The sequence below is a fragment of the Piliocolobus tephrosceles genome, chromosome 13 (genome assembly GCF_002776525.5).
Source record: "Piliocolobus tephrosceles isolate RC106 chromosome 13, ASM277652v3, whole genome shotgun sequence".
NCBI classification, from domain to species: Eukaryota; Metazoa; Chordata; class Mammalia; order Primates; family Cercopithecidae; genus Piliocolobus; species Piliocolobus tephrosceles.
Window position 1 is genome coordinate 6,862,465 of NC_045446.1, and position 27,872 is coordinate 6,890,336.

The 27,872-nt window shown below is 47.1% G+C and overlaps 1 protein-coding gene across 5 annotated transcripts in view; it reads right to left on the reverse strand.

Annotated features, from left to right (window-relative positions):
• Positions 1-3,048: 3,048 nt before the first annotated feature.
• The window catches only part of KDM2A (lysine demethylase 2A), a 146,884-nt gene continuing 122,060 nt past the window's right edge, over positions 3,049-27,872 (reverse strand). The window contains exons 1-10 of one of the 5 annotated variants that reach the window (XM_023186307.1): positions 20,888-23,168; positions 18,201-18,284; positions 15,817-16,086; positions 15,173-15,304; positions 13,076-13,165; positions 10,355-11,067; positions 8,282-8,445; positions 7,530-7,688; positions 6,724-6,939; positions 3,166-6,259 (exon numbers count right to left, since the gene is read on the reverse strand). In XM_023186307.1, coding sequence (XP_023042075.1) covers positions 6,078-6,259; positions 6,724-6,939; positions 7,530-7,688; positions 8,282-8,445; positions 10,355-11,067; positions 13,076-13,165; positions 15,173-15,304; positions 15,817-16,086; positions 18,201-18,284; positions 20,888-21,049 — 2,172 coding nt within the window. In that variant the 5' untranslated portion in view covers positions 21,050-23,168 and the 3' untranslated portion in view covers positions 3,166-6,077. Of the gene's footprint in view, positions 6,260-6,723; positions 6,940-7,529; positions 7,689-8,281; positions 8,446-10,354; positions 11,068-13,075; positions 13,166-15,172; positions 15,305-15,816; positions 16,087-18,200; positions 18,285-20,887; positions 23,169-27,872 lie in introns of those variants that run through there. The other 4 variants (XM_023186306.1, XM_023186303.3, XM_023186304.2 and 1 more) reach the window with 4 other exon arrangements.

A 27,872-nucleotide genomic window follows, 5' to 3' on the forward strand; every position in this document is an offset into this window, starting at 1 on the left:
GAAACCCCATCTCTACTAAAAATACAAAAATTAGCTGGGCGTGGTGGCGGTCGCCTGTAGTCCCAGTTACTCGGGAGGCTGAGGCAGAAGAATCGCTTGAACCCGGGAGGCGGAGGTTACAGTGAGCCGAGATCACACCACTGCATCACAGTCTGGATGACAGAGTGAGACTCCATCTCAAAAAAAAAAAAAAAAAAAAAAAATGTGTGAAGCGTTGGGCTGGGGAGACGACCCACCGAGTGGCCACTGTCACATTAGAGTATCTTGGACCTCATTTATGTCTCCCCGGCTTCCTCCATGGTCTCTTTTCTCTCCGTTTCTCTCTACCTTTTTGCCTTTCCTCTTCTGAGTCTTTCAAGGTGTGTTTCTCTCCCTGTCTCTCTGCCTGCTATCCTATGGCACGCTCTGGGGAGGCAGAACTCCCTGCTCATTGGATTGGGGTGGATGCGGAGGGAGAGGCAGAGGCTGGATGACAGCATTGACAGGGGAAATTCAGGTGTCCCTGGCCTCTGGGGCCTCCTGCCCTCAGTTTCCTGCACATACATGGGTGTCAACGCTGAGATTTCCTTCCCTCTGGACCTGGGCTCTGAGAGTTGTGGCCTGGAAAGATGGTGAACAGACTGGTCTTTTTTTGAGACAGGGTCTCAACTCTGTCGCCCAGGCTGGAGTGCAGTGGCACAATCATGGCTCACTACATTGTCAACCTTCCAGGGTGAGGTGATTCTCCTGCCTCAACCTCCTGAGTAGGTGGGAGTACAGGCACATGCCACCTTGTCTGGCTAAGGGTTATTTTATTTTTTTTTGAGACGGAGTGTCGCTCTGTCACCCAGGCTGGAGTGCAGTGTGGTGCGATCTTAGCTCATTGCAACCTCTACCTCCCGGGTTCAAGCAATTCTCCTGCCTTAGCCTCCCGAGTAGCTGGGATTACAGGCACACGCCACCACGCCCGGCTAATTTTTGTATTATTAGTAGAGACGGGCTTTCACCATGTTGGTCAGGCTGGTCTCGAACTCCTGACCTCAGATGATCCACACGCTTCGGCCTCCCGAAGTGCCGGGATTACAGGTGTGAGCCACTGTGCCCGGCCGTATGTTTTTGTGGAGAGGGTTTTGCCATGTTGACCAGGCTGGTCTTGAACTCCTGGCCTCAAGCGCCCCTCCCACCTTGGACTCCCAAAGTGCTAGGAATCACTGTGCCTGGCCTGATCTAGTCTGGAGTAGAGAAAGAGATGGTTTCCCAGAGAAAGTAATAGGTAAACTGAGTAAGGTATACCAGGTGGAGTGAACAGGACATACAAAGACCCAGAGATGGTGTTAATTGAAAAGTTGGCTATGAGTGGAGAGGAAGAGGAGGGACAAATGGTGGGCAATGAAGCCTGAGGGCCTGGCAGCCTCATGGGCCACATTACATGCCACATTCAGACTTTATCCTGAGATGAACACAATGAAGGGTTTTAAGCAGGGGAGGGAAGTAATCAAATCAATCTTTTTTGGGGGTGGGGGGGTGAATCTTGCTCGTCACCCAGGCTGGAGTGCAATGGCGCAATCTTAGCTCACTGCAACCTCCACCTCCTGGGTTCAAACGATTCTTCTGCCTCAGCTTTCCAAGTAGCTGGGATTATAGGCACCTGCCAAATTTTTGTATTTTTAGTAGAGACGGGTTTTCGCCATGTTAGCCAGGCTGGTCTCCTAACCTCTGGTGATCCGCCTGCCTTGGCCTCCCAAAGAGCTGGGATTACAGCCATGAGCCATTGTGCCCAGCCAAATCAATCTTTTAAGATAAATGTCTGGCTACCAACATGGAGGACAGGGGGTTGGACCAGGGCCCTTGGGGCTTTTCCTGTCGTTGAGGTTCTAGACGGTGGTGGCTTCCACTAGGGTGGCAGGGATGAGATTAGTAAGAGGCAGATGCATTTCTGAGATATTTAGGGGCAAAACTGACACTCTTCCTTCCCTGGAAACATCCAAACATGGCCACATCCATATCCATCCTTGGGGAAACCAACATTAAATCAGCCCATTGTGCAACACCCTTGTCCACTTCTAGACTGTGCTCCAGAATCAGAGACGGTCCTTTACTAATCAGTTTGGGGAGCAGGATGGGCAGAGATCACCAGATTCCTTTGGAGGCAGTGATGGAAGCCTGCTTAGGCTCTCCCAGATGGGACTGCAGCCTCCTGAGACTCAGCAGTCAGGTAAGGAGGCAGTTCTCTGGCAGCATCTGGCGCACATAAAGACTTACTTGAACTCAACATGCTGGGTAACGAGAAGCAGTAGGATGAGGTAGGAGACACGCTGGTCACAGCCTGCGTGGGCCAGACCCTGCTCAGGGACTTTTCTGCAGCTTTAGCAGGCGGAGTTGGCCCTGGCTGATGGCTTGGCAGTTGTGGGGATGAAAGATTAGAGATGCCCCAGCCCATTCTAAGGAGTATACCATTGGGTGCCTCTGCGGGGCTACTCTGCCTTTTTGGGTGGGAAAATGTCAGGTAATCTCACACGTAAAATGTTCACATCCATTAAAAAGTTCACCTTGGGGCTGGACATGGTGGATCATGCCTGTAATCCCAGCACTCTGGGAGGCGGAGGTGGGCGGATCACCTGAGGTCAGGAGTTCAAGACCAGCCTGGCCAATGTGGTGAAATCCCATCTCTACAAAAATACACACACACACACACACAAATTAGCTGGACATTGATGGTGAGTGCCTGTAATCTCAGCTGCTACAGAGGCTGAGGCAGTAGAATCGCTTGAATCCGGGAGGCAGAGGCTGCAGTGAGCCTAGATTGCGTCACTGCACTCCAGCCTGGGCAACAGAGCGAGACTCCATCTCAAAAAAAAAAAAAAAAGTTCACCTTGATGAAGCATTGTGTTTCTAGAATCAAGTGCTGCTTTTTGGTGTTTAAAAAATAAGCTAAGGAAATCCAAGCAGTACAGATGCCCCCCAGTTCTGCTGCTGCCGCTGAGAGGTGAAGCAAGGGCTCCTTGGCCTTAGCCTTCTGACTTACTTGCTCACACGCACACACCGAAGCAGAAAAGGTTTAGTGTTTGTTTTTAAAGCCTTTTTATTTTTTTTTTAAAAAACAAAAAACCCCCAAACAAAAACAGAACCTAAATTAAAATATTTCCCATTGGAGGCTATTTCTTTTTTTGTCTTTTAAAAATTTTATTACACAAATATCACCCATTCCCACGTGTCAGAGGAAAGATGTCCTTGCTCTCTCTAAAACCAATAGTGGAGAACTTTTAGAAAACAAAACAAAGTCCAACTAGCTTCCTCCTTCCCTGGCCCAAAATAACCTCAATGTGTCAACTCAGATAGCATAAGACTTATCCCCTTAATGCTTACATTTAATTTAAACTTTTTAGCACAACATTGGAGATTGACTCTAAATCAGCAACAAAAAAATATATATTTACAATATTTCTCCGAAAAACAAAAAACACAACCAAACCCTTTAAACATAAGTGACTTTAGGAGTTTTATTTATGGAGCAGTTATTTTTTTAATCACCAAGTGATTTTATATTATATATATATAAATTTTCTTCCTTTCCTTTGTGGTTTTTCGCCCCGGTGCTTGGAAAGATGGAGGCAGGGGTTCTGGTCCTGCAGTCTGAGGGCAGGCTCTCCTGGCAAGGCCGTGTCTAAGAGCAGATTGTAGGACATGCGATGGACTCCCCAGGTTCCTCTGTTCCCCAACAGAGACACTTCTTTCCTCCACATGGACCAACCCTCACCTCTAAAAACCATTTCCCCTCAGTCCCAAAGAAAAGGAAAACCCAGCAAGGGCATGGTCCATCTGCTGCCTCTTCTGGGCTCCCTTTTCTGCTGACCAATTTACGTGCACGGTAAAAATGCATGTTTTTCCAAACCCCAAAAAACAAACATAAAAACCAAAACCCAAAAGAAACCATTGGCTTGGAAATTTCTGTGGATGAAATGTCCCAAAGTCAGAGGCACTCTCCCGGCACAATCCCTGCTCTGAAGGGGTCTCTCCACCTCCCCTTTTATAAAAAGACAACAAAATAAAACAAAGTAATCTTTTCAGTATTTTCCACAGGAGCAACCAAAGAAAAAGGCAGGAAGCTTCCAATTATAGGTCATTAACAATAATAAGGTTTTTGCTCAATACCCAGGGTTCTTTACAGAGAAGTTCCCCTAACTGAGGCACTCTGGAATAAGTCACTGGCATTTCCTCAAAGTTTCAACCCCAGATTACTGGGGCCTGGAGACCAATGGAAATGGGCAGAGGGTCATGGGAGCAGACTGCTGTTTGTAAGGTGCAGCCAAAAGATTCAGCAGATTGGAAGAAACAGACAAAATGCCACCCCCTACCAGGACCCAGTTTCTTCTAAGATGGCCAGTTAATGCCAGGGTCAAAACTGGGCTAGGTGGCAAAGAGGGGACCCCTCTGCCTCTATTGCTTTGGAAGTGGCAAGGGTGCAGTTGGCGTCTCTCTTCTGGGTGGCTCACACTTCAGACCCCTGGTGCCTGGGCTCCATTCCCTACCTCTGTAGGGCTTCAGGAGGAGGAAAGCCTGAGACTGGGCTACAGGAAGAGGGAGAGAAAGGGACTTGGGTTGGAGGACCAGAAGGCGGGGCGGTGGGGGGAAGAAGAGGTTGTGCTATCAGTATCCTTACAGAGGGGGAGCAGAGTGCAAATTTGCATCAGTCATTTATAAGCTCTTGCCATAGGCTGCTGCTACTGAGCATCTCCTCACACACTTAAAAATATTGACCCAAAAGAAATTCCGACCTTTCTTTCTTTCTTTTTTTTTTTAAAGTGCAAAAAGCTCTCTGCTGCCCTAGAGAGAGGATCTTTGGACAGGCCGTTCAATGCAAAGTAAAAGGGGGCAGCTGATGGGGCTCGACAAAGGGCGGTGGAGCGGGAGACACCATGCTCCCCTCCCTCCCTCCCTCCACATACACGCGCGGAATACACTCAGCCACACACACAGAGGCACATGCACACCCCCTTCCATGGCTGCAGGCAGAGGGCAGGTGACTGGCTTCTAAGCAGGACCCCCTGGCTGCCCTGAAAGATCAATGAGCCACTGGAGCTAGACACAGGCCTAGACTCAGGGGTCTCTGCTAAACCAGAGGCCTGGAGGAGCCTGGCTGGGAGGCAGGTTGGGGCTTGGCCCAGTCCTCTGCCGCCTCCAGCTTGGGGGAGATAGGCTGCTCCCTCTGAGGACGTGCATCCTAGGAAAGCCTTCTTCAGGCAGAATGAAGACACATGGAAAAGGGCAGTCAGTGGGAGGCAAAAGAGAGAGGGGGAACAAGGAGATGGTGCCTGTCTCAGAATCCACTTGGGTAGCAACGAAATGGGTGTGTCCCTGGGGTAGACAGTTCCAGCTCCTCTGAAGAGCTTCAACCCCAATAAGTGCAATAAGGACCTCATAGAGACTAGCAAGGAAGTCGGGTAGGCTGGGGTGGGAAACCTAATTACGTGAACGAGCACGAGTGCTGGGCAGAAACAAGCTCAAGGGAGAGGAAAGGAGGGAGAGCACAGTTAAGGACGTGAGGTTTAGGACATCTCAACAGCACCAGTGTGATCGGCACGGGTCTGGAACTCCTGGGGCTGCTGGCCCCTCCTGCGTAAGCCGGGAGAGTGTGATGGAGGAGAGACGCGCACTGGACACCACAAGGAGAACCTGGCCGTGGAGACAGGGCCGCTTTCTTCCCTGGGAGTTTGCTCAGAACCAGGCACTGCTGGGGACCATGGGTGGGGAGGAGGGGCACAGGGCCCAGTGCAGATGAAGGTTGCACAAACACCCCAAACTGAGAGCCCGGTCTCCTGGCAGGCGAGTAAGCGAGCAGGCACCTCGACAGCACAGCCTGTGCTTTCCCCTCAGATCAATCTGCTACTCCCTTTTCCTTAGGAGGGAGAGGAGCAGGCAGGTAAGCCTGGTGTCCACCACCCTCTCTGCCCCGCCTGTAGAGGAAGGGCTCAAGGGACAGGAGAGCAGAGAGGGAGTGTGACGCTGGCCTCAGAGCCCGTGCAGGGTCGAGGAGAGGTTCTCCTCGGTGGGGAGTCAGGGGAAGATCGGTTTCCTGTTGAGTCTGGACTGGGTGTGTCTTAGCTGATCTTCTGTATCAGCTTCTCGTCAGACAGGCAGTAGAGGCTGTTAATGGACAAGTCTGAGATGAAGTGCTCGCAGGCTTTTCGAGTGATCTGCTTGCATCCTCGAAGGTCGATCAAGGTGACGTTGGCAATGCGCCGTAGGTAGATCAGGGTCTGGTCTGTCAATTTATTGCAACCTGTTGGGAAAGTAGACATGATGACAATGCTCACATACACACAACCTTCCTCTGCCATTCAATTCCCGTAGCCGTCTTTCCTTCAAAATGCTAAACAAAAGCCCTCTTTGTCCCAGAACTCCCTGGCTCAGAGACCAGAAGTGCCATCAGCACCTCTAAAGGGACCCTGCTGCCTCACTCCCACCACCATCTGACAACAAGCACAAGGGCTGCAAGGCTGACCAAACTCCAGCTGGATGTTGGCTGCGTACACAGGCAACTGACTTAACTACTCAAGGTCTCAGTCCCCCATCAAGTTAAAAAAGGGATAGAAATCCATGTCCTTGTCCAGACGTGAAGAAATGAGCTAATGGAGCTAATGTGAGTCAATGAACAGGCCCAAGGTCATTCGGTTTACTGATCAAGTTCCAGGGAGAGCTGGAGGCAGGGGGCACCGGTGATTATGAACAACAGTAGTGGCATACCTGCCATATTGAGCTCTGTGAGAGAGTAGCGAGTGGAAGACCCAACAGCGGTGAGTAGATTGGAGGACTGATCTGTAAGGTGGCTGCAGTGACTGAGGTCGAGTCGAGACAGGAGGGGCATGTGGCGAATGATGAGGCGAAGCGTGGCATCTGTGATGTCAAGGCCTGCCAGCCGGAAGTCAGTCATGTTCCGGAGCTTGCTGCGATTGTCCTGACCTGCACAGGCAAGAGAAGAGTCTAGATCAAAACTCTCAATTCTCTAATCCAGCTTCAAGGCTCCAGGCAGCAACAGCTACTTGCTGGCCAGGGCCCCTGGAAGGGGTTAAGTAGAAGAACTGCCCACACCCAGCCCTGCCTTCAGGGTGTGAGCACTATGTGGGCAGTTTCTAGGAAACCAGACAAGTTTTCTTTCTTCTCAAGCTGCTAGATTATGCCTCATGCACACAGCAAAAGGCTATGTGCAGAATGCTCCTCCCCTTCCAATACCACCACACTTTTCTAGACCATCATGCAAACAGCTTTTGACTCCACCTCAACCATAAAGCCTTCTCAGACTTTTTCAGGCTTACACTCTCTGGGCCCCAAACTCCACCGACTCACAAAAGGACTTACTCCATTGTTTGTAGTAGTTATCTGCTTATAGTTACCCTATTCTTGTACATAGTCCATCATTCTGTTTTCATTTTGTGCTCTTCTATTTTTCCACAGCATCATTTCTGAGACTAACTTAGCTTCTGAGGACGAGGTCTGTTTGGAAGACAAAGCTACCCCAAGACAAGCACCAAGAAGTCAGGCCCACAGCATACCTGGTTTATCAGCCGGTGGAGTAAGCAAGTCCCGAATTTGAGGGTCCTTGATTCCTACTGCCCACCGAAGATCAAGGGTCCTGAGAAGGGGGCAGCTGGAGGTGCTGAGGGCAGAGACTGCAGACCAGGAGCAGCCTGCTAGGAGGAGGTCTTTCAGTCCTGCAATGGATGGAATGAGACACATAATAATACACTGTTTCCCAGCATACTCAGAGCTGTAACGATCTAGGCAAAGTGAACAGACTTCCAGTCTAATAGGGGAGAAGGACTATGTCTAATCTTTTAGTCATCCAGCTCAAAGATTTCCACGGTATCCTATACTACATCTTCTAGCTTTAGTGGTAAATTAATTGCTTAGTTCCCACCAGAGCAATACAAGAAGGAGTGACTTCCTGTCTTTCCAAGAGCTCAAAATGCTGAAGAGAACAAGGGCTTATAAGGAGCTGACCAAAGTAACATCTGACTCAAATTTCCTCTTTAGTGGTTATGCTAAGGAGAAATGCAGGGCTGGCAGCAACACTGATTCCATTCTCTTTGCTGTCCACTGCAGTGATTGGCCTGTCAGCCCAGAGTGCTGCCTTGGAGACTGGCACTTAAGATGGCCCTGGGTAAATCTCTTGCTAAGCAACAATGGCATGGGACTGCTGCCCTACACTGCCCTCAAGTGATGCTAAGAAGCACAGCCAATAATGCAACTTTTCTTGCCTGCTACTTCTGGGCCCCTGGAAAGACAGTGGCAGCTGGTCACTTACCTGGCAGCCTATTGACAAGCCATGTCAGTTGCTTTTTAGAGATGTTGGTCCAACTGAGGTCAAGGCTGACTGGCTGCCTCTTGATGATGCCACTGAGGGCCTGGGGCACAATGGCCTTATACCTACTCAAGTCAATTTTTGTCCAAAGTCTCTTGTCGCAACACCTGTGACAGAAGGGAAGAGAACTTGCCTTCATTAACTTGATATACCATCAGTGGAGCTCCCATCACAGGCTGCTGATGGCTTCTGGGTAAAGCAGAGCACCTGAGGCTCATTCTCCCTGCGTTCCTCTACAAGTGTACAGGGATGACACCTTACAATTTTTTGCCTCAGAGAATAGGCAAAAAAATTGCCTTGGGCTCTACAACAACTAGATGCTTTGCAAACCTATATGTTGATAGTATATAACTTGACCACTTTACCCTGATTTATTCTGGAGTGTTTGAGAAGAGTTGTTAGGGACACACAGCAAGCAACAGTCTGTAATCACTTTATCTGCATTAAAATGGCATGGTTCCTGCTGAAGTGTATATAAGGGAGCCTCTTAAAGTTTCTAGACTTCTTACTGTCTAAAGTTAAGAAGGCTGCTCCATCCTCTCCCTTGTCAGTCACTTGCAGCTGCCTGAAATGCAGGGTGCTACTCAGCACATCCACAATTCACCCTGCCTTCAGCCCATTACTGTATCAGGTCGAAAGAGGCTCTTTATCAGGCTTACAGAGTCCTCTCCCACCCTCAAGTTCTGCCTCGGTGCTATCCTGACATTTCCTAGCCAGTCCAGACCAGAAGTGAAAGGGACAGGCTTGGCTTTCCACTGCAGTCTACAAATCTACAGGCCACAAACCACAACATGCTGGCTTCCATTTAATATTTTATAGCCCCTGCCCCCCACCCTGGTTGGCAGAGGAAGAGAGACAGCACATAATGGGAATCTGATGTGCCTTGCCCTGAAAACCAAGAGGTAGAGTCAAGCAGTCCTACTAGTCCTATACAGAGAAATATTAAGGAGAATTTAGATACACTATGCATTAATTCAGATTTGGGAAATAAACTCATGTTTGCAAAGAATAGGGTCTATTTAAAGACTGAAAAAATTTTACCAGTGGCACATGAAACTTCTATGGCAGAAGCAAGCTGCTGACAATACAGTAGATTTTGCTGCTCTAAACTCGAGCATGCATCAGAGTCCCCTGGAGGAGGGCTTGTTAAAGCAGACTGCTGGGCCCACCCAAGAGGTTCTGATTTAAGAGTCCTATGAGGGCCCTGACAGTTGACATTTCTAAAAAGCTCCTGAGTGAATGCCACTGGTCAGGACACCACACTACTGTAATAGAATGTGTGTGACCCAGATAAAAAGGGTATCTCCTATAGTAAATATATACCAGAGCTTAAGGAAAAACCAACAATGCCCAATAGGAAGCTCCTTGTTCATCATCACTAGGAATTTTTTCCCCCAAGTGTCTGTCCAACTTAAGAAGAAATGGTAGCTCTCATTAAGGAAGCTTCAAAACTGGACTCTGCTTGCTGGAAAAGGGAATTCTGATCCAGGTTTGGGAGGATGAGCATTAAAACTGAAGAAAAATATAAGCACCTTCAAATTCATCTTGAAAAGCATGCCCACTTCTCTCACTGAATGGGAAGGTAATTGAGTCAGGGGCTTAAGTGAGGTCATCTGTGTTATCAGCACCAGAAGAATGAATAGAACATCACAGGCTCTCAACCAACACGTGATGAGTTCAGCTGACTTGAGGAGGAAATTTTCAGCCCACAAGACTCTGAAGTTTTAGCACAGACTACAAATCTATTCCCCAAATCAGTCTCCCTCCCCATAACAAAGAGAGATGGGAAAGTATAGAGCAGGGCCAGGAAGCAAATGGCTAAAGTTCCCTAATGACATCTGTGGGCACAACTGGCCCACATCTTTAAACAGGACCCAAAGTTTGGGAAAAAGGGTCAATTCATTCCTCATAGGATCCCACAGGCTTTCAGATGCTAAGGTGCATGCTGTTCTCATATGGAAAACCTGCCACCTACTCCCATACCCCTAATTCCTGACCCCCTGAATCCCTGCTCACCATTTATACCACGTCTTGCACACTCGCATACATTCACAAAGTTCTCTGCGGCTGAGGTAGCGGAAGACAGACATCCAGACCTCCCGCTGCATCCAGCTTTCGTCTCCATCCTGAGCCCAACTGCCCCGGCCATTCAGCCTGGCTGCACCCCCCTCCTCTGCACTGTCATCTTCCTCCTCCTCCTCCTCCTCTTCCTCCTCCTCTCCCCCCAGCCCCTCCTCATCCCCACGCTGTGGGGTTCGGGCTGGGCAGTGCTGCACTAGCACACGGGGGGAATGGCGAAGGTTGGCAGAGGAGGCCGTGATGGCCTGCAGCTTGGGCACAATGGATGTCCCGTGGAGCTCTTTGGTGGGCCTCTGTAGCGTGACAGTGAGGTACGATCCCCGGATCTTGGCTTTCTCAACTTCAGACAGCTCCTTTTTGCCGCTGGGATTGTTCTCCTTTTCCCGTACCATGGTGCGCTCTGTGGCCTGCAGCCGCAGCAACTGCCGCCGTTTGAAGCGCTCATCGCGGCTGGCACTGTGGTGGTCGCTGGGGCCAGCCCCAGGGGATGACCGAGTCACCATACCCCGGGGGGAAACCGGGTCATGGATGAGCTGCAGCATGGAAGTGGGTGAATGAGGCGGGGGCGTGAGAGGCTCATCACAGCTCCGCAGGGGCCGCAGGACTTTGGCTTGCACGGCTTCTTCGTCACTCTCTTCCATTTTCCGCTTCTGCAAAACAGGCCCAGAAAAGCAACTCAGTACTTCCTTTCTTCCCTCTGAACAGACAGGGTGGACCTCCCTTGCTCTCAGGGGACCAGAGAGAAGAAAGGTCACTGTTGGAGAGGGGGTCATTCCCTCAGAGTTGGTCCAGGCTGGTCTCCAACTCCTAGGCTTAAGTGATCCGCCTGCCTTGGCCTCCCAACGTGCTGGAATTATAGGTGTGAGCCACTGCACCTGGCCTGACCATTTTTAATTGTGTCTCTGACTTACCTCTTTGAGCCAAGAGATGTTCTGTTTCACGGTGGAAAAAGCCCACATATACCATTTGAACTAAGATCCTGAGTCTGACAGCGGTAAACACCACTGGCTTCTAGCTCCACCAGAGAGTCTAAGTTTGACTCCACCAGGCTGCATCTTCCACTCCATCCCCCACGTGAATAATAAAGCAGAGAACAAGAACCTCTGTGAGAAACTGGGTTGCTATAGGGAGATTCACTCAGGATTATGGTGAGGAATCCCACAAGAGCCTTCAACTTTATCTGTGGCATTTGTGCTCTCCAGATACTTGTCCTTTCCTGGAGCCCACTACGACTATGCTATGACAAAGCCCAGTAAACATGTTCCACTAGGAACCATATCAGTAGTTCAGGTTTTTTGCAAGGAGACATTTTATGTCTCTAAGCAACAACCCTGGTATCTGCTCTTTTCCTCCTTACATTTTTTGATCATTATGGTTGGAAGAAAATTACCACCTTTTGGGTGCTACCTTTTCCAATGTATTAGAAGATAATATGGCCGGGCGTGGTGGCTCAAGCCTGTAATCCCAGCACTTTGGGAGGCTGAGACGGGCGGATCACGAGGTCAGGAGATCGAGACCATCCTGGCTAACATGGCGAAACACCGTCTCTACTAAAAAATACAAAAAAACTAGCCGGGCGAGGTGGCGAGCGCCTGTAGTCCCAGCTACTCGGGAAGCTGAGGCAGGAGAATAGTGTGAACCCAGGAGGTGGAGCTTGCAGTGAGCTGAGATCCGGCCACTGCATTCCAGCCTGGGCGGCAGAGCGAGACTTCGTCTCAAAAAAAAAAAAAAAAAAACTAAAACATAGCATCTGCCAACACATCTGCTACAGCAGAGATGCAAACACTCAACATCACTAGTGAAGACACATGTAAATGCCACTAGCTCAAGAACTTAGGAGAACTTTGGCCCTAGTCAACTTCAAAAATCCTTGCCCTCAAAGACAAATAGATTGAAAAATTCAACTATCTTAGTATCCAAGTGGGAAGAAATAAAAAGAAGGTAAGAAAATTCCCTTCTGCCCCCTTCCCCACTCCTGTGCAAGGTTCCTTGGAAGACTGGCACTCAGAGAGCCATCTCCTCCTGTAGGTGTCCACAGCTCGTCTTACCTTTTCAGCCCGAGTAACTACAGTCCTTTTGGCCCTGACATTACTGGCAACCACTGGTCAGCAACCTCAGCTCCTTTGGGCCAAGGTCATAGCACTGGTCCTCTCTGGGGGAGGGGCTGCCTCTGCATGACACATTTGGGCATGTGGGATGGGCAGGGTAGGGCTTTCTGCCAGGCCACAAAAGTGAAGATGACAAAAATGTGAACCTGCTTAACTGGAAGCTCAAGTACACTGCTGCACTCACTGGCTGCCTCAGGTCACTGCCTCCCCTCTAGTTAACATTCCTTAGGAGAGATCCTACTCACCTAATTTCTCTCCTCAAATAGCCCAGTCCTGGTTCCTCTCTTTGTAGGGCCCCAGAGTATAAAAGGACCTTAGGAATTTATAGATCCCAAGTGGAACAATATTTAGTAATACAAAAAACAATGCTACAAACTCTAACAAAGAAAATACTAAAAATTAACCAAAGAAAAAATGTACCAAACCAAAAAAAATAATCTCCTAGGTCAGAGAAACCATGTGAACGCTAACGCAAAGGCAAAAGTGTATCAATCCCCCACATTTGATGCCTCTTTTCTGTCACAGTGCAAATCTGATAAGGTTTCTTTACCTGGGCTTTCTCCGAGTTGTCCTCCTGGTAGCACTTTGGACATTCCCAACAATTTGGCAATTCTTCATTAAGCAACCCCTCTCCATCCATCTATAGGAAGACAGAGATGTTTTTAAAAGCCCGTCTCTCAAGCTTCCTTTATCAAACAATAACACAGTTGGGAAGAGTTACTCACTCACTAATCAATAACATTGGTCCATAAAGGGAGAAAAACTGTGAGCAATCGAGCCCCAAATAGCCAATGGTGCTGAACCTGATATTGACAGTGGGGCACAGGTTCTGATAGCTTGGGTTTAGGGACTAATGCTCTAGTCTCTGTGACTCAGTGTTCTCCACCGTAAAATGTTGGCTGACATTATTACTTTCACTCTCCCTCAGGAACTAGCACACAGAGATACAACATTATAATTGCCAGGGATACAACAAAACCCACCTTATAGGGTTGTGGTGAAGATTAAATTATTCATTGTGTAAAGAATTTAACAAAGTACTTGGCATACAGCAAACCCTCTGTATTAGTCATTATCATCATCATGGAATTAATACCCTATTTCACCAGTTCTATGGGTTTGAGGTATGTTAATAGATGGTAATATGTACCATTTAAATCTTCACCAAGTTATAATTAATCAAACAAACTTTTAAGATTGTAAAGCTGGCCAGGCACGGTGGCTGATGCCTGTAATCCCAGCACTTTGGGAGGCCAAGGTGGGCGGATCACTTGATGCCAGGAGTTCAAGACCAACCTGGCCAACATGGTGAAACCCCGTCTCCACTAAACACAAAACTAGATGGGCATGGTGGTACATGCCTGTAATCCCAGCTACTCAGGAGGTTGAGGCAGAAGAATTGCTTGAACCCAGGAGATGGAGGCTGCAGTGAGCCAAAATCTCACCACTGTACTCCGGCCTGGGCAACAGAGTGAGACAATGTCTCCAAAAAAAAAAAAAAAAAAAAAAATTGTAATGCTGTTGAAATATCCTAAGAATCAGGCCAGGCACAGTGGCTCACGCCTATAATCCCAGCACTTTTGGAGGCCAAGGCAGGTGAATCACTTGAGGTTAGGAGTTTGAGACTGGCCTGGCCAACATGGTGAAACCCCATCTCTACTAAAAACACAAAAATTAGCTGGGCACAGTGGCACGTGCCTATAATCCCCACTACTAGGGACGCTGAGGCAGGAGAATCACTTGAACCCGGGAGATATCCTGCCACTGCACTCTAGCCTGGGCAACAGAACAAGGCTATGTCTCAAAAACAACAAAACAAAACAAAACAAAAACCCGGTTCTTCATTCAACATATGCCTAATGTCTCCAAATAGTGACCTATTAATGTTTCTGTTATAGATTTGCTGCTATATAGTATTCAAAAAAACCAAAAATCTATAAAAGGTATACTTTTCACATTTTAACCTTTCTGAAATTGGGCTGCTTCTCATGAATGACAGTGTCTTATTATCACTGTCAGGCGACAGTCATGATTTTAGCCGATACTTTCTGAGAATGCCAAGGAAACAGTGGTTCTCCACAAGGCTGCACAATTTGGATCACCAGGGGAGCTTCTGGAACACAAGGCCCATTGCTGGACTCAATCTCTGAGGCTGAGATCTGAATTTATTATTTTATTACTTTTTTTTTTTAAAGCTATTTAGCTCTGCACTGAGCCTGATACAGACTCAGAACTCATTAAATGTTACCTGATACTATTACCCTTACTCTCCCTTAAAAACTAATATCCAGAGGTACACTGAAGTATGTATCAGAGATGACTAAAGGCTTGAGGCACCCCAAAACACACCATGCAGTTCCATTATGGCCTGAGGACTCTACACACACTGTCCAGAGGCCAGATTGTAAGCTCCATGAGGACAGGAACTGGGTGTGTTTTGTGTACTGTTCTATCCTCAGGGTCTAATGCAGTGCCTGACACATTGTACATATATGAATCAAGGGCTGATGTTAGACCACTGCATTAGTGGCCACAGAGGTGATGGCCTACAGTAGGGATGCAGGCACTCCCATGACAGGTGTCCCATTCTGTTGTGTCACTCACTCCATTAGCTGAGACTTCAGGAACCCCTTAGAGCTCTCCTCACCTGGAGGCAGCCAGGATGAACAATCTCATTGCAGATACAGCATTCCATGAGTTTCTTCTCAAAGTCTTGTGTCTCTTCATTCTGATCCACCTCTCCACAGAGGGAACATGTGACTGAGTGAGGCAGTCTGGGCTACAAGAGGACAAAGATAGGATCCAAGAAAACTGACTCAGATCCTTATCATTTCAGTTTCCCTTAAACTGAAGATGGGAGATTTGGGTCCTATAATTCTCTAGTAAACACCTGGAAGCATGGAGGCAGGGTGGAGAGAAGGGAGGTTTTTGGTAGGAAAAATGGGGAAGAGGAGGACTCAACCACCTGGGCACTAGAGACTAGTTTATTTTCAGTTGGCCTATCCTTGGCCTCCCCAATCCTTTCTAATCTACTTGAAGAGGGGAAAGAAGGCAATGATTTGCCCTTCAAATGCTGGTCTCTTGTTTGGAATTAGGTAAAGCCAAAAGATTAAATTGGATTTTTAGTACTGGATACCTTCCATCTAAACCTGGGGTACAAAATAAAGCCAAAAAGAAGTATAAACCTTTTCTTTCCAACTCTGAAGTCTCTTTAACGCTACACTATATGTATTTCAGTTCCTTTGGCACTGCCACCCCTCCCCCAAATTCTTTACCCAGCAGATCACTCACTGCCAAGCACTGTCGGAGGACACAGGACTGCTTCATGCGTCCAGGCCCCCCAAACTTCTTCATGTCTCTGCAGTAGTGGCAAACACCACACTCTCCTTGCACACAGGCTTTGCATTTTCGACATCGCACTCGTCTCCGTCTGGCTCCTGACACAATCGGGGAGGCAGCAGCTGGTCTCACAGGTGTTAACCGTGGAGCTGGTTTCATAGTGTGAGGCTTTGTAATGGGGATGGTAGGAACCCGCACCTTTGGCCGAGTGGGGAATTTAAGCTGGAAAGAGAAAGCAGTGAGGTCAAATATATCCGGCTGCTTTAAGACTGGAGAGGGTAGAAGATTACATGGTAGCATACCTAGCCCGGGGCTTGGTCCACTATGGCCTATGGGCAGATCTGCCCACTGCTTGTTTCTAGAATAAATTTTATTAACACACAACTCATCTTGTGTATGTATTATCAATGGCTGCTTTTTTTTTTTTTTTTTTTTTGAGACAGAGTCTCGCTCTGTTGCCCAGACTGGAATATAGTGGCTTGATCTTGGCCCACTGCAAGTTCCGCCTCCCGGATTCATGCCATTCTCCTGCCTCAGCCTCCTGAGTAGCTGCAACTACAGGCGCCCGCCACCACGCCTAGCAAATTTTTTTGTATTTTTAGTAGAGACGGGGTTTCACCATGTTAGCCAGGATGGTCTCGATCTCCTGACCTTGTGATCCGCCCGCCTTGGCCTCCCAGAGTGCTGGCATTACAGGCGTGAGCCACCACACCTGGCCAATCAATGGCTGCTTTCATGCTACCATGGTAGAACTGAGAAATTGTGACCGTGTGGTGTACAAAACCTAAAATATTTACTATCTTGATCTTTACAGAAAAATTTGCCAGCCCTTGTCCTAGCCCTTTGGCCTATTAATTCAGCTGCTTCCCTTTCATTTTGCAGAGCTGTTAAGATTCACCCCCTCCCTGAGCTTTCTGTGTTAAGTGCCATGTACCAAAGTCACTCCAGGAGCCCTCCAGTATTTCATCATCCTGACTGATCAGATTATACTCCTAAAGAAGACAGTAAACTACCTTAGGGTGAAATGAGTCTTGCTCATTTCTTTAGTACTCCAAATCTAAGCATACAACCTGGTACATAGCAGACACTCCAATAATATTTAAGTGTGGAACACATTTCTTAGCATTCGTATTTACCCTGCTGGTGACCTTTTCAAGGACAAGGACCAAGTTTCCTACTACTTTAATTTCTTACCATATCTTAAACACTTTTCTGACACAAAATACTCAAAAACCAGAAATGACTGAATTGTTTTAAGGCAGTCCCCTGTGGCCAAGCAGAGGCCAAGTGGGACTCCTCTCCCTGGGGACGAGGAGGTGATTCTTTAAATATACTGTTCAACTCCATACCTTTATATTCTGCCTAAACATCCCTGGAATGTGATGGCTTTGCAAGTTTCAGCTATGGAACAACAAACAGAAACTTAATTTATTTGCCAAATTTATGGCCAGGATCAGAATGCTATCATTTATTTAATACATAACCTTGATAGAGGACAGTATGGGCAAAAAAAATTATACAGGATCTAAACTGAAGAGGCATGAAAATTCATAATTGACAGTTTATTAGCTGACAGTAATTCCTTTCTTCTTCTTCTTCTTTTTTTTTGAGATAAGAGTTTCGCTCTTGTCGCCCAGCCTGAAGTGCAATGGCGCGATTTCGGCTCACTACAACCTCTGCCTCCAGGGTTCAAGCAATTCTCCTGTCTCAGCCTCCCGAGTAGCTGGGATTACAGGCATGTGCCACCACGCCTGGCTAATTTTGTATTTTTAGTAGAGACAGAGTTTCTTCATGTTGGTCAGGCTGGTCTCAACTTCCTGACCTCAGGTAATCCGACTGCTTCGGCCTCCCAAAGTGTTGGGATTACAGGCGTGAGCCACCATGCCTGGCCCCTTTCTTCTCTTTTCAATTCCATACTGCAAAGTCCAGGGTAAGGGGATTTTTGAGAGAATGATCTCACTACATCAAAGAAAACCTGTGCTCCTTTTAGATATCTATGTAATTATTTTAACTGGCTTTCAATCATATCTGTGAAGATAACTGAGTAACTGGTCACAGGGACAGAAGCGGATGCATTTTGATGAACAAATGCACAATTTGGCATCTGAATCTGGAGGGAGGCCTCCCAGTTTGATAGTTCTGTTAAGAGAGTCACCTCCAAAGATAGCCAATTACCCTGACTTACAAGTCAAAACAGAACTGCGTAATGATTTTCTGTCAGTTTGTATTAATGCACCAAAAGCCATCTGCCTCTAGTTCTTTTTTCCCCCAGAATGGTAATGATCAACTAACAAAAGGCTTAAGCAGCCTAAAAATCAAACAACATAGTTTCTTACCTTATCCCTTTTTGGCCACTGTACTATAGGAACTCCAGTGAGGGCTAACTTGGGATCGCTGTTGGCAAGCTCCTCCAGCAAAATCTAAGGGTAGGAGGGGAAAGAAGGAAAAATCAGGGCAGGGTGAACAAAGAGCCAACCACCCTGAACAGCATCCAGACTCTGCCTCAGTACCCTTGAGTAGCAAGGGAGGCAGGGCGGCAACTGTCTGTATTTGCCCTTCGTACAGAGACTCACTGGAAAACAAATAAATCAAAGGTGAAGGAGAAAACTCAAACTTAGGCTGCTACAGTATTATCAAAACTTTGAGGCTGGGCACAGTGGCTCATGCCTGTAAGAGGTGGGAAGATCACTTGAGCCAGGAGTTTGAGACCAGCCTGGGAAACACAGCAAGACCATCTCTACAGGGGGCAGGTGGTGGTGGTGGGGGAGCAGAAAGGACTTCAAACTCACCTTTGCTCCCAATCCCTTACTTGTGTACTCATTATACTAACACACTGAAACAACTAACTTACTGTGGCGACAAGTGTTACTTCTCATACAGCTCTACATATGACAGTAAAACTTTATTATTGCTTCTTCACTTTTTACACCAATTAGTGAATATTATCAGGTAATTAAGTATTGCCTTCATTTCTCAGATATGAGCCAAGTGGCATAAAAATGATTGGCTAATACAGAATTAATGAGATGAACGGTACAGCCTAATGTGCTGATTTAACCCAGGGCTCTTTTCTAAGGCTGATTACAGAAATCTCAATCTCAAATCTCTCTCTCTCTCTCCCACACACCCACACCCACAGAGGCTGTTATTTGCCTTTATTCCTTTAAATGGGGAAAGGAACAATCTTAGGGGCAACAGTTCTCATGGCATTACCAATAAAATTTAAATGACTTACGAACAATGATACAGTTAGAAAATGCCACTTAAGTGAATCACACTGGTTGACTGTTACTTTGAAACAAATTTTTTTTTTTTTTTTTTAGATGGAGTCTCATTCTGTTGCTCAGGCTGGAGTGCAGTGGTGCTATCTTGTTCACTGAAACCTCTGCCTCCCCGGTTCAAATGATTCTGCTGCTTCAGCCTTCTGAGTAGCTGAGATTACAGGCACCTGCCACCACACCCAGCTAATTTTTGCATTTTTAGTAGAGATGGGGGTTTCACCATGTTGGCCAGGCTGGTCTCGAACTCCTGACCTCAGGTGATCCGCTTGCCTCGGCCTCCCAAAGTGCTGGGGTTACAGGCGTGAGCCACCACAACTGGCCAAATCTTTTTGTTTTAGACAGAAATTCCTGAAGCCCAAATCTTCTAGTATAATGAAATCTTCTTCTTCTGACCTTATGAGCCCTAAAGCAACACCAACAGCAAAATAACTCAAATCTGGGAGACAAGTTACATGATTCCTTTTCTGGCTATCCTAGGTATGTACAGACGGTAACTGTTTCAGCAAATACTAAACTCTGATCCTGGACAGGTTAGAAAGTCTGGGCCCTTGGTAATAATTGTTCTCATAATCCTGTGTGCTTTACCCCAGAGACCAGGACTTTTATGTATTTTCATTCTTAACCTAAGGTTCCTGCTCCAAATCCCAAAGTTGGGACTCAGAAAGACCCTTTATCTCATAGCCAAGAAGCTCCTCTACTAAGATCCCCTTTTGCCAAGTCTCCAGATGCCTCTCACCTTCCCCCAAACTCATTTCATTTGCGGACGTTTTATTTACTTTAAGTTGCTATGGCATCCTTTTCTGTTAGTACCACACAGCGTGGGGGTGAAGAGGCGGGGTCTGGTGCCACGTGGGACAAGGCTCTGGTAAGGGCTCCTAATCTCCCTAGGGTGAAAAATTCAGGTCCATTCAAAATGTGTGCTAGGGAGTGCATGGCTCCCCTCCCCCACTTCGCACTGCCGAAGAGTAGGACTCTGCCCATTTCCTCTGCTAAAGTGAACTGAGCTGTCCACAAATGGGGACTTTCCACTTTCAGCAAAACAGACTGCACAGTAAGATCTGCGATTGTTTAAGAGTAAAAAAGGAACTTAACTGTTCACCAAAAGCAGTCTAATTCTACCTGCAAGATTTCTGTGGGGAATAGGGAAGGGTAGGCAGAAAACTGTGTCGGTGTGTGTGTGGGGGGCGGCAGCTGTTCACACATACAGGACTCAGTTACTGGGGTATGTGTGGGTGTGGAGGGAAATGCAGATTTCCTTCCAAGCCTTATTTTGCTGGGGCCATTCAACCAAGCACGCCCTGCTTTCATCAAAAAAGGCAGACTCCAGCTGAGGCCCTACAAGAAACCATATAAAGAAGCCACCACCCTTCACTAGAGGGGGTTTGGGATAGGAGAGCGGGGGTGGAGTGCGGGAAAGGCTGACGCCTATCTCAGCTCCAGGCATTCGGGAGAACATTTAAACACAGGCCCACACCCTACAGATCACAGGAAGGGAAAGAGAACAGAAGGTGCCTGGGCAGAGAGGGAAAGGATTCTCAAAAGCCAAGCAACCCAATTCAAAAGCACATCCCACCAGGTGAGGGAACAAGTGCAATGACGGCTCAAGCAACACGAAGTAACAGCATTGTCCTGGACTCGCCCGGCAGGCAGCAGGCAGTTTCTTCTGCCTCTTCACTGAGACAAAAGTCCCTATAGTTACACGCACCCCAAACCAGAAAGGGTTTGCCAATCGACCGCCTGACCTTTCGTTTCCCGTCGCTCTGGAGCTGCCGAGGCTCTTGGTGAAGTTTCCCCAGCGTCTTTGTTTTGTTTTCTGTATTGGAAGTTCTCCTGAAGGAGTTAGATATTCTGCCTCTAGGAAAATCCGGATTTACTTGAATATTCTGGAATCTCCCAGAGCACATAGGGCAGGGCAGTCCAGCTCTGACCCTTCAGACTACCCAGATGGAGCAGCGTGCAACGCTCTGGGCTCCTTCTCGAGCCCTTCAGCTCAGCCGCGGCTTCCTGTGCCTGCGAACAATGCTGCTGCGTCACCCACATGCAGCTCCCAGAAATGCTTTGCAACGGAAGATGGCAGGAGGGGGAGCCGAGCGAGAGTGAGCGAGCCAGGCAGAGGGCCCAGCCGTTCTGCTGCAGAGCCGGGAGGGGGTGTGTTCAGCAACTGCTTTCTTCCTCGCGATTGGAAGAGGCCATGCCAGGGAGGGGAGCTCAGCCACAGCCCCCGCCCTGTCTCCCTCCCACCACCACTGCAATAGGAGAACCTAGGGCCAGCCCCCTGAGGGCTCCCGGTGGCAGACTTCTGAAGGCGCCAGCAAAGGGGAAGGCTTTAACTCATTCTGCAGGCTACACTAGGCACCTTGGCCCACATTTGTCCTTGTCTCAGTCTACACCCTTCCCCTCAGGGTCACCTCTCACTGTTACTGCCAGAGCTCTCTGGCTGACTGCACACACACTTATCTCTCCCCTCTCAGCAAGTATGGGGGGTCGCCCAAAGTTCTGCCTCTCTGGATGAACTAGGCACGGGAGCTGAGTTCCTGGAGTTATCTTCCCTCTCCCGCGCACTGCCTGCTTCACCTGCCCTCGCTGACTTTGCTTCCAGCCCACAAACCAGAATCTGCCTACGTGTTCCAAAAAACCTTCAGAAATGGACCATGTCAGCCAATACTGAGATATTCAATAAAATATGGCTAACATCAACTACATCTAACACAGATGCCTGCTTCTGATTCTGACAAGGACTCCACCCCCACACTACAGTACTAGAAATGTCTGTGCAGCAATCCTGCAGCAGTTCCACCGGGACTAAGTCAAACAACTGAGGCACAACCTAAGGGCAACATACTTTGCCCTCCTGCCTCTAAACAAGGTGCAGGAAACCAGGGAACACAGTTTCTCCCAACTCTGGCCGTCTCCTCTGCCTATAAGATTATCCTCTTGGATTTCCGTTTCTATTCAAGTCTGTTTGCCTGTCTCATTTTTGATATTCCCTAGATGAAGCAGCCAGTCCTGCATCCTGTCAAGACACCTCACTACCTTCTTACAGCCACTCAGACTGACAGGTATTGCTCACACCTCTACACACCGAGCCCTGATTCCCGGACCCCCAGCTGGGATGAAGCTCAGACTGAACACACACTCCCTTCAGTCGACAGGAGGAAGGGAGGGTGCACACTCCGGTTGAGTTTCTAGGGATCCACAGTGTACCAAACATCAGCATGGGAGAACCTCAATAGGAATCAAATACTTAGCAGAAACAGTTTGGGTGTGAATTTATGTGATTTGTAGACCCTTACAAACGTAACTTGCCTTTTTTGCAGATGCTTTGATTTAAACATCTAGCTCTTAAGCATTCTTATTTATTTCCAGGACAGTTGTTTCAGTGAGTTTCTAGTACAGATTTAGTGGCTAACTAGGCTTTCTAAAGTCTGGGGCTTTGCTACCAGGGGCTTCATATGTTATTTTTATAGTAGTTTACCAGAGGAAGGGGAGACTTTTGTGCTCTTGGCTGAGCTCCTCCTGGAAATGCTTATATGATCATCCTAACCCTAAACCTCTCCCTGGCACTGTATCTTAAGACTCAAGACCCAGTGCAATCGGCTTATTTTGTTTGAAAAGCTTTCCTTAACAGTGATCTAGCTATTGAGAGGTCTTCTTGGAAAATGCTTATTTTGATCTTCAGTGCTATTTATATTACAGAGATGATAAAGTATGAATACTTAAGAGAAAACATATTACTTTAAAACAAACATAAGTTCAAGTTGCAGCAAGTACAAATTCTAGAGGCCACCAGGAAAGGACAAAAATCAGATAGGTCACTAGGAAACTTACTCCCATTAAGTTTCCAAATCACAAATTAAACCAGGCCTAACTTTTCCCCCTCCTGCTAATTCAGAATACAAGATAGGCAAAAAAGATAAGAATTACTAAGACCATGACATTACATAATACAAGAATATAAGGAAAATATTTAAAATAATTATATGTGCTTTAACCATATAAGACTTATAACTGAGTTACATTACTTAAAACTTTCTTTCTTTTTTTTTTTTTTTTTTGAGACAGAGTCTTGCTCTGTCGCCCGGGCTGGAGTGCAGTGGCCTCATCTCAGCTCACTGCAAGCTCCGCCTCCCGGGTTTACGCCATTCTCCTGCCTCAGCCTCCCGAGTAGCTGGGACTACAGGCGCCCACCACCTCGCCCGGCTAGTTTTTTGTATTTTTAGTAGAGACGGGGTTTCACCGGGTTAGCCAGGATGGTCTCGATATCCTGACCTCGTGATCCGCCCGTCTCGGCCTCCTAAAGTGCTGGGATTACAGGCTTGAGCCACCGCGCCCGGCCAAAACTTTCTATTCAGTAAGAATGTATGAATTTTTACAAATATCTTATTAGTAAATATTGCAAATAAAGTTTTATTTGTATGGTTGGCCTTTTTTCTTTTTTAGACAGGGTCTCGCTTTGTTGCCCAGGCTAAAGTGCAGTGGTATGATGACAGCTTACTATAGCCTAGACTTCAGCCCCCCGAGTAGCTGGGACTACAGGTGCACACTACCATGCTCGGCTAATTTCTTAATTTTTTTGAAGATGGAGTCTCACTATGTTGCCCAGGCTGGTCTTGAACTCCTGGCCTTAAGTGAACCTCCTGCCTCAGCCTCCCAAAGTGCTGGGATTATAGGCATGAGCTACCACATCTGGCCTAGGTTGCTTTTTTTAAAAAAACAAAAAAACACACATCTGTAAACCTGGACCCAGGACAAAAAAAAAAAAAAAAAAAAAGGTGACTTGGTTGGGTAAGGTGGCTCATTCCTATAATCCCAGCACTTTGGGAGGGTGAAGCAGGAGGATTGCTCAAGGCAAGGAGTTCAAGATTCAAGACCAGACTGGTCAATACAGCAAGACCTCATCGCCAATAATAATAATAATGAAAAATTTAAAAACATTTAAAAATCTGGCTTAATGGAATAAGAGCTAACTATACTGGGTCTTCTACTAGTTCTTTTATTAGTTTCAGAATAACCCCCAAATTATAACCTGAAGAGAATTCCTAATTAGTATTTCTGGAGTTATTTGCAACCATAACTGTTTCTGCTTCAATCTCATCATACTCCCGGGATGGGGCCTAATATAAATTTTTAGATCACAGTTCCAAAATAAAATGTTAAGATTCTTAGATAAGAGTATCAGTAGCCATCACAAATAACAATTTTCCAATTTATAAATTGAGAGCTTTTACCATTTATATAATGTTGTAGTAATAAATTTATATCCTGTAACAGGAAAGTTTATTAGCTGATGAATTAAGAAGACTGGAACATCTCTTTCCCTCAAGATAGACTCTGCCACACTCACTCATTTGCTCTGTGCCCTGTGTCATGCCAGGCACCTGCAAACCTGGACTGCACTTATTTCCTATTACTTAGCTCACTTTTATATCTGCTTTGCCACTGAACTCCAAGGCCCTTGAGGACTAGGACCACGGCATGTCTGCATAGTTTCCTTAACACTCACTCTGATTCCTGACACAGTAGGCAGGCATTATTCAGAGCGGTGGAATAAGTGAACTTCCTATATTTGTAACATCTAATTTTTTTCTGGCTGTAATAATGCACTGCTTATTAAGCATTTTACTAATCTTGTTAATTTTTTTGTTTTGCTTTGTTTTGTTTTTGAGACGGAGTCTCGCTCTGTCGCCCGGGCTGGAGTGCAGTGGCCGGATCTCAGCTCATTGCAAGCTCTGCCTCCTGGGTTCATGCCATTCTCCTGCCTCAGCCTCCCGAGTAGCTGGGACTACATACAGGCGGCCGCCACCTCACCCGGCTAGTTTTTTGTATTTTTTTAGTAGAGACGGGGTTTCACAATGTTAGCCAGGATAGTCTTGATCTCCTGACCTCGTGATCTGCCTGTCTCAGCCTCCCAAAGTGCTTGAGCCACCGCGCCCGGCCTAATCTTGTTAATTTTAACAACAATCTCACAGAGATATTTTATAGAGGAGAAAATAGGTTTTCGTAAGTTTAGTAACTTACCCAAAAGTCACAAAGTATGAAGCAGGCTTATCAAAGCAGGCTTATCAAAATGTTTAGAGAAAATAGGAAGGTAGAAAAGTATTCAACAACATCGAATTTGCTTTATTAAGTGAGCTGGGCAGCCAGATACACTGTTATATTAAAAACGTCTTTTATATAGGCACCTATGTTAAGAATTCCTTTATCACCAAAATAAATACGAACAAAAACAACAATCTGATTAAAAACTCAAATTCTGGCTGGGCATGGTGGCTCATGCCTGTAATTCTAGCACTCTGGGAGGCCTAGACAGGCGGATCACTTGAGGTCAGGACTCAAGACCAGCCTGGCCAACATGGTGAAACCCCATCTCTACTGAAAATACAAAAATTAGCCAGGCGTTGTGGCACACACCTATAATCCCAGCTACTCCGGAGGTTGAGGCAGGAGAATCACTTGAACCCAAGAGGCCAAGGCTGCAATGAGCCTAGATCATGCCACTGCACTTTGGCCTGGGTGACAGAGCAACACTTCACCTCAAAAAAACAAAACAAAACAAAACAAAACCCACAAAAACAAAGAAACCTCAAATTCTTCCAGATGACTACTACCACCCTACTATGCCCTGCTATCAGCAGGTTGGGATGTACCCTTCTAGATTCCTCTGCAATGCCCAAACACGCATACACTTTTTCTTACATTAATGGGATCATAGTATACATACTGTTCCATGTCCTTTTTTTTTTTTGAGACGGAGTCTTGCTCTGTTGCCCGAGCTGGAGTGCAGTGGCCAGATCTCAGCTCACTGCAAGCTCCGCCTCCCGGGTTTACGCCATTCTCCTGCCTCAGCCTCCGGAGTAGCTGGGACTACAGGCGCCCGCCACCTCGCCCGGCTAGTTTTTTTTTTTTTTGTATTTTTAGTAGAGACGGGGTTTCACCGTGTTAGCCAGGATGGTCTCGATCTCCTGACCTCGTGATCCGCCCGTCTCGGCCTCCCAAAGTGCTGGGATTACAGGCTTGAGCCACCGCGCCCGGCCTCCATGTCCTTTTTTATTCAACATATATCAATAACACAACTTATCAATTTTAGAAAGTTAAGAATATCTTGGCCAGGCACAGTGGCTCACGCCTATAATCCCAGAACTTTGGGAGGCCAAGGCAGGTGGATCACAAGGTCAGGAGTTCAAGACCAGCCTGGCCAACATGGCGAAACGCTGTCTCTACTAAAAATACAAAAATAAGCTGGGCATGGTGGCACATGCCTGTAGTCCTAGCTACTCAGGAGGCTGAGGCAGAAGAATCGCTTGAATCTAGGAGGCGGAGGTTGCGGTGAGCTGAGATTGCGCCATTGCACTCCAGCCTGGGCAAAATGAATGAAACTCAGTCTCAAAAAAAAAAAAAAAGAAAAGAAAAGAAAAAGGCCGGGCACAGTGGCTTACGCCTGTAATCCCAGTACTTTGGGAGGCCGAGGCGGGTGGATCATGAGGTCAGGAGATCGAGATCATCCTGGCTAACACGGTGAAACTCCGTCTCTACTAAAAATACAAAAATTAGCCAGGTGTGGTGGCGGGCGCCTACAGTCCCAGTTACTGGGGGACTGAAACAGGAGAATGGCGTGAACCTGGGAGGTGGAGCTTGCAGTGAGCCAAGTTTGCACCACTGCACCCCAGCCTGGGCGACAGGGCGAGACACCGTCTCAATAAAAAACAAATAACAACAACAAAAAAACAAACAAACAAAAATTGTCATAGTAGGAGAACCCCATTCTACCTATGCACACTTTCAGGAGTCAACATTACCCACGACCCCTCTCAAACAGAACCTTATATATACACACTGATAGCTTTACCAGTAAGTCAATATTTTACCTTTTTTTTTTTTTGAGACGGAGTGTCGCTCTGTCACCCAGACCCAGGCTGGAGTGCAGTGGCGCCATCTCGGCTCACTGAAAGCCCGGCCTACTTTCTTTATGAGACAAGGTCTCACTCTTTTGCCCAGGCTGGAGTGCAGTAGTGAGATCGCAGCTCACTGAAGCCTCAACTTGCGCAACTCAAGCGATCCTCCCACCTCAGCCTTCCACGTAGCTGGGATAACAAACACACTACCACACCTGGCTAATTTTGTATCTTTGTAGAGATGAGGTTTCACCACGTTGCCCAGGCTGGTCTCAAGTGATCTGCTTGCCTACGCCACCTAAAGCACTGGGACAAGAGGTGTCAGCCACTGGGCCCTGCCTAAGTCAGTACTTTTTAATGTCCTACTTTTTCACTTAATCCCCTTCCAACTCTATATTCTATGATTTGTTCTTCAACACTGTAGAACTTAACCTTTAGGAATCTTCAAAGCCCCCCCTTTTTTTTTTTTTGAGATGAAGTCTCGCTCTGTCGCCCAGGCTGGAGTGCAGTGGCGCGATCTCGGCTCACTGTAAGCTCTGCCTCCTGGGTTCATGCCATTCTCCTGCCTCAGCCTCCCGAGTAGCTGGGACTACAGGCGCCCGCCACCACGCCTGGCTAATTTTTTTGTATTTTTAGTAGAGATGGGGTTTCACCGTGTTAGCCAGGATGATCTCGATCTCCTGACCTCGTGATCTGCCTGCCTTGGCCTCCCAAAGTGCTGGGATTATAGGCATGAGCCACTGCGCCCGGCCCAGAGCCCTTTTATCACAGCACTGAAATGCACTATTTTTTCCTTGGAATATTATGAATATCTCATCTACCACTTTTCCCCTCA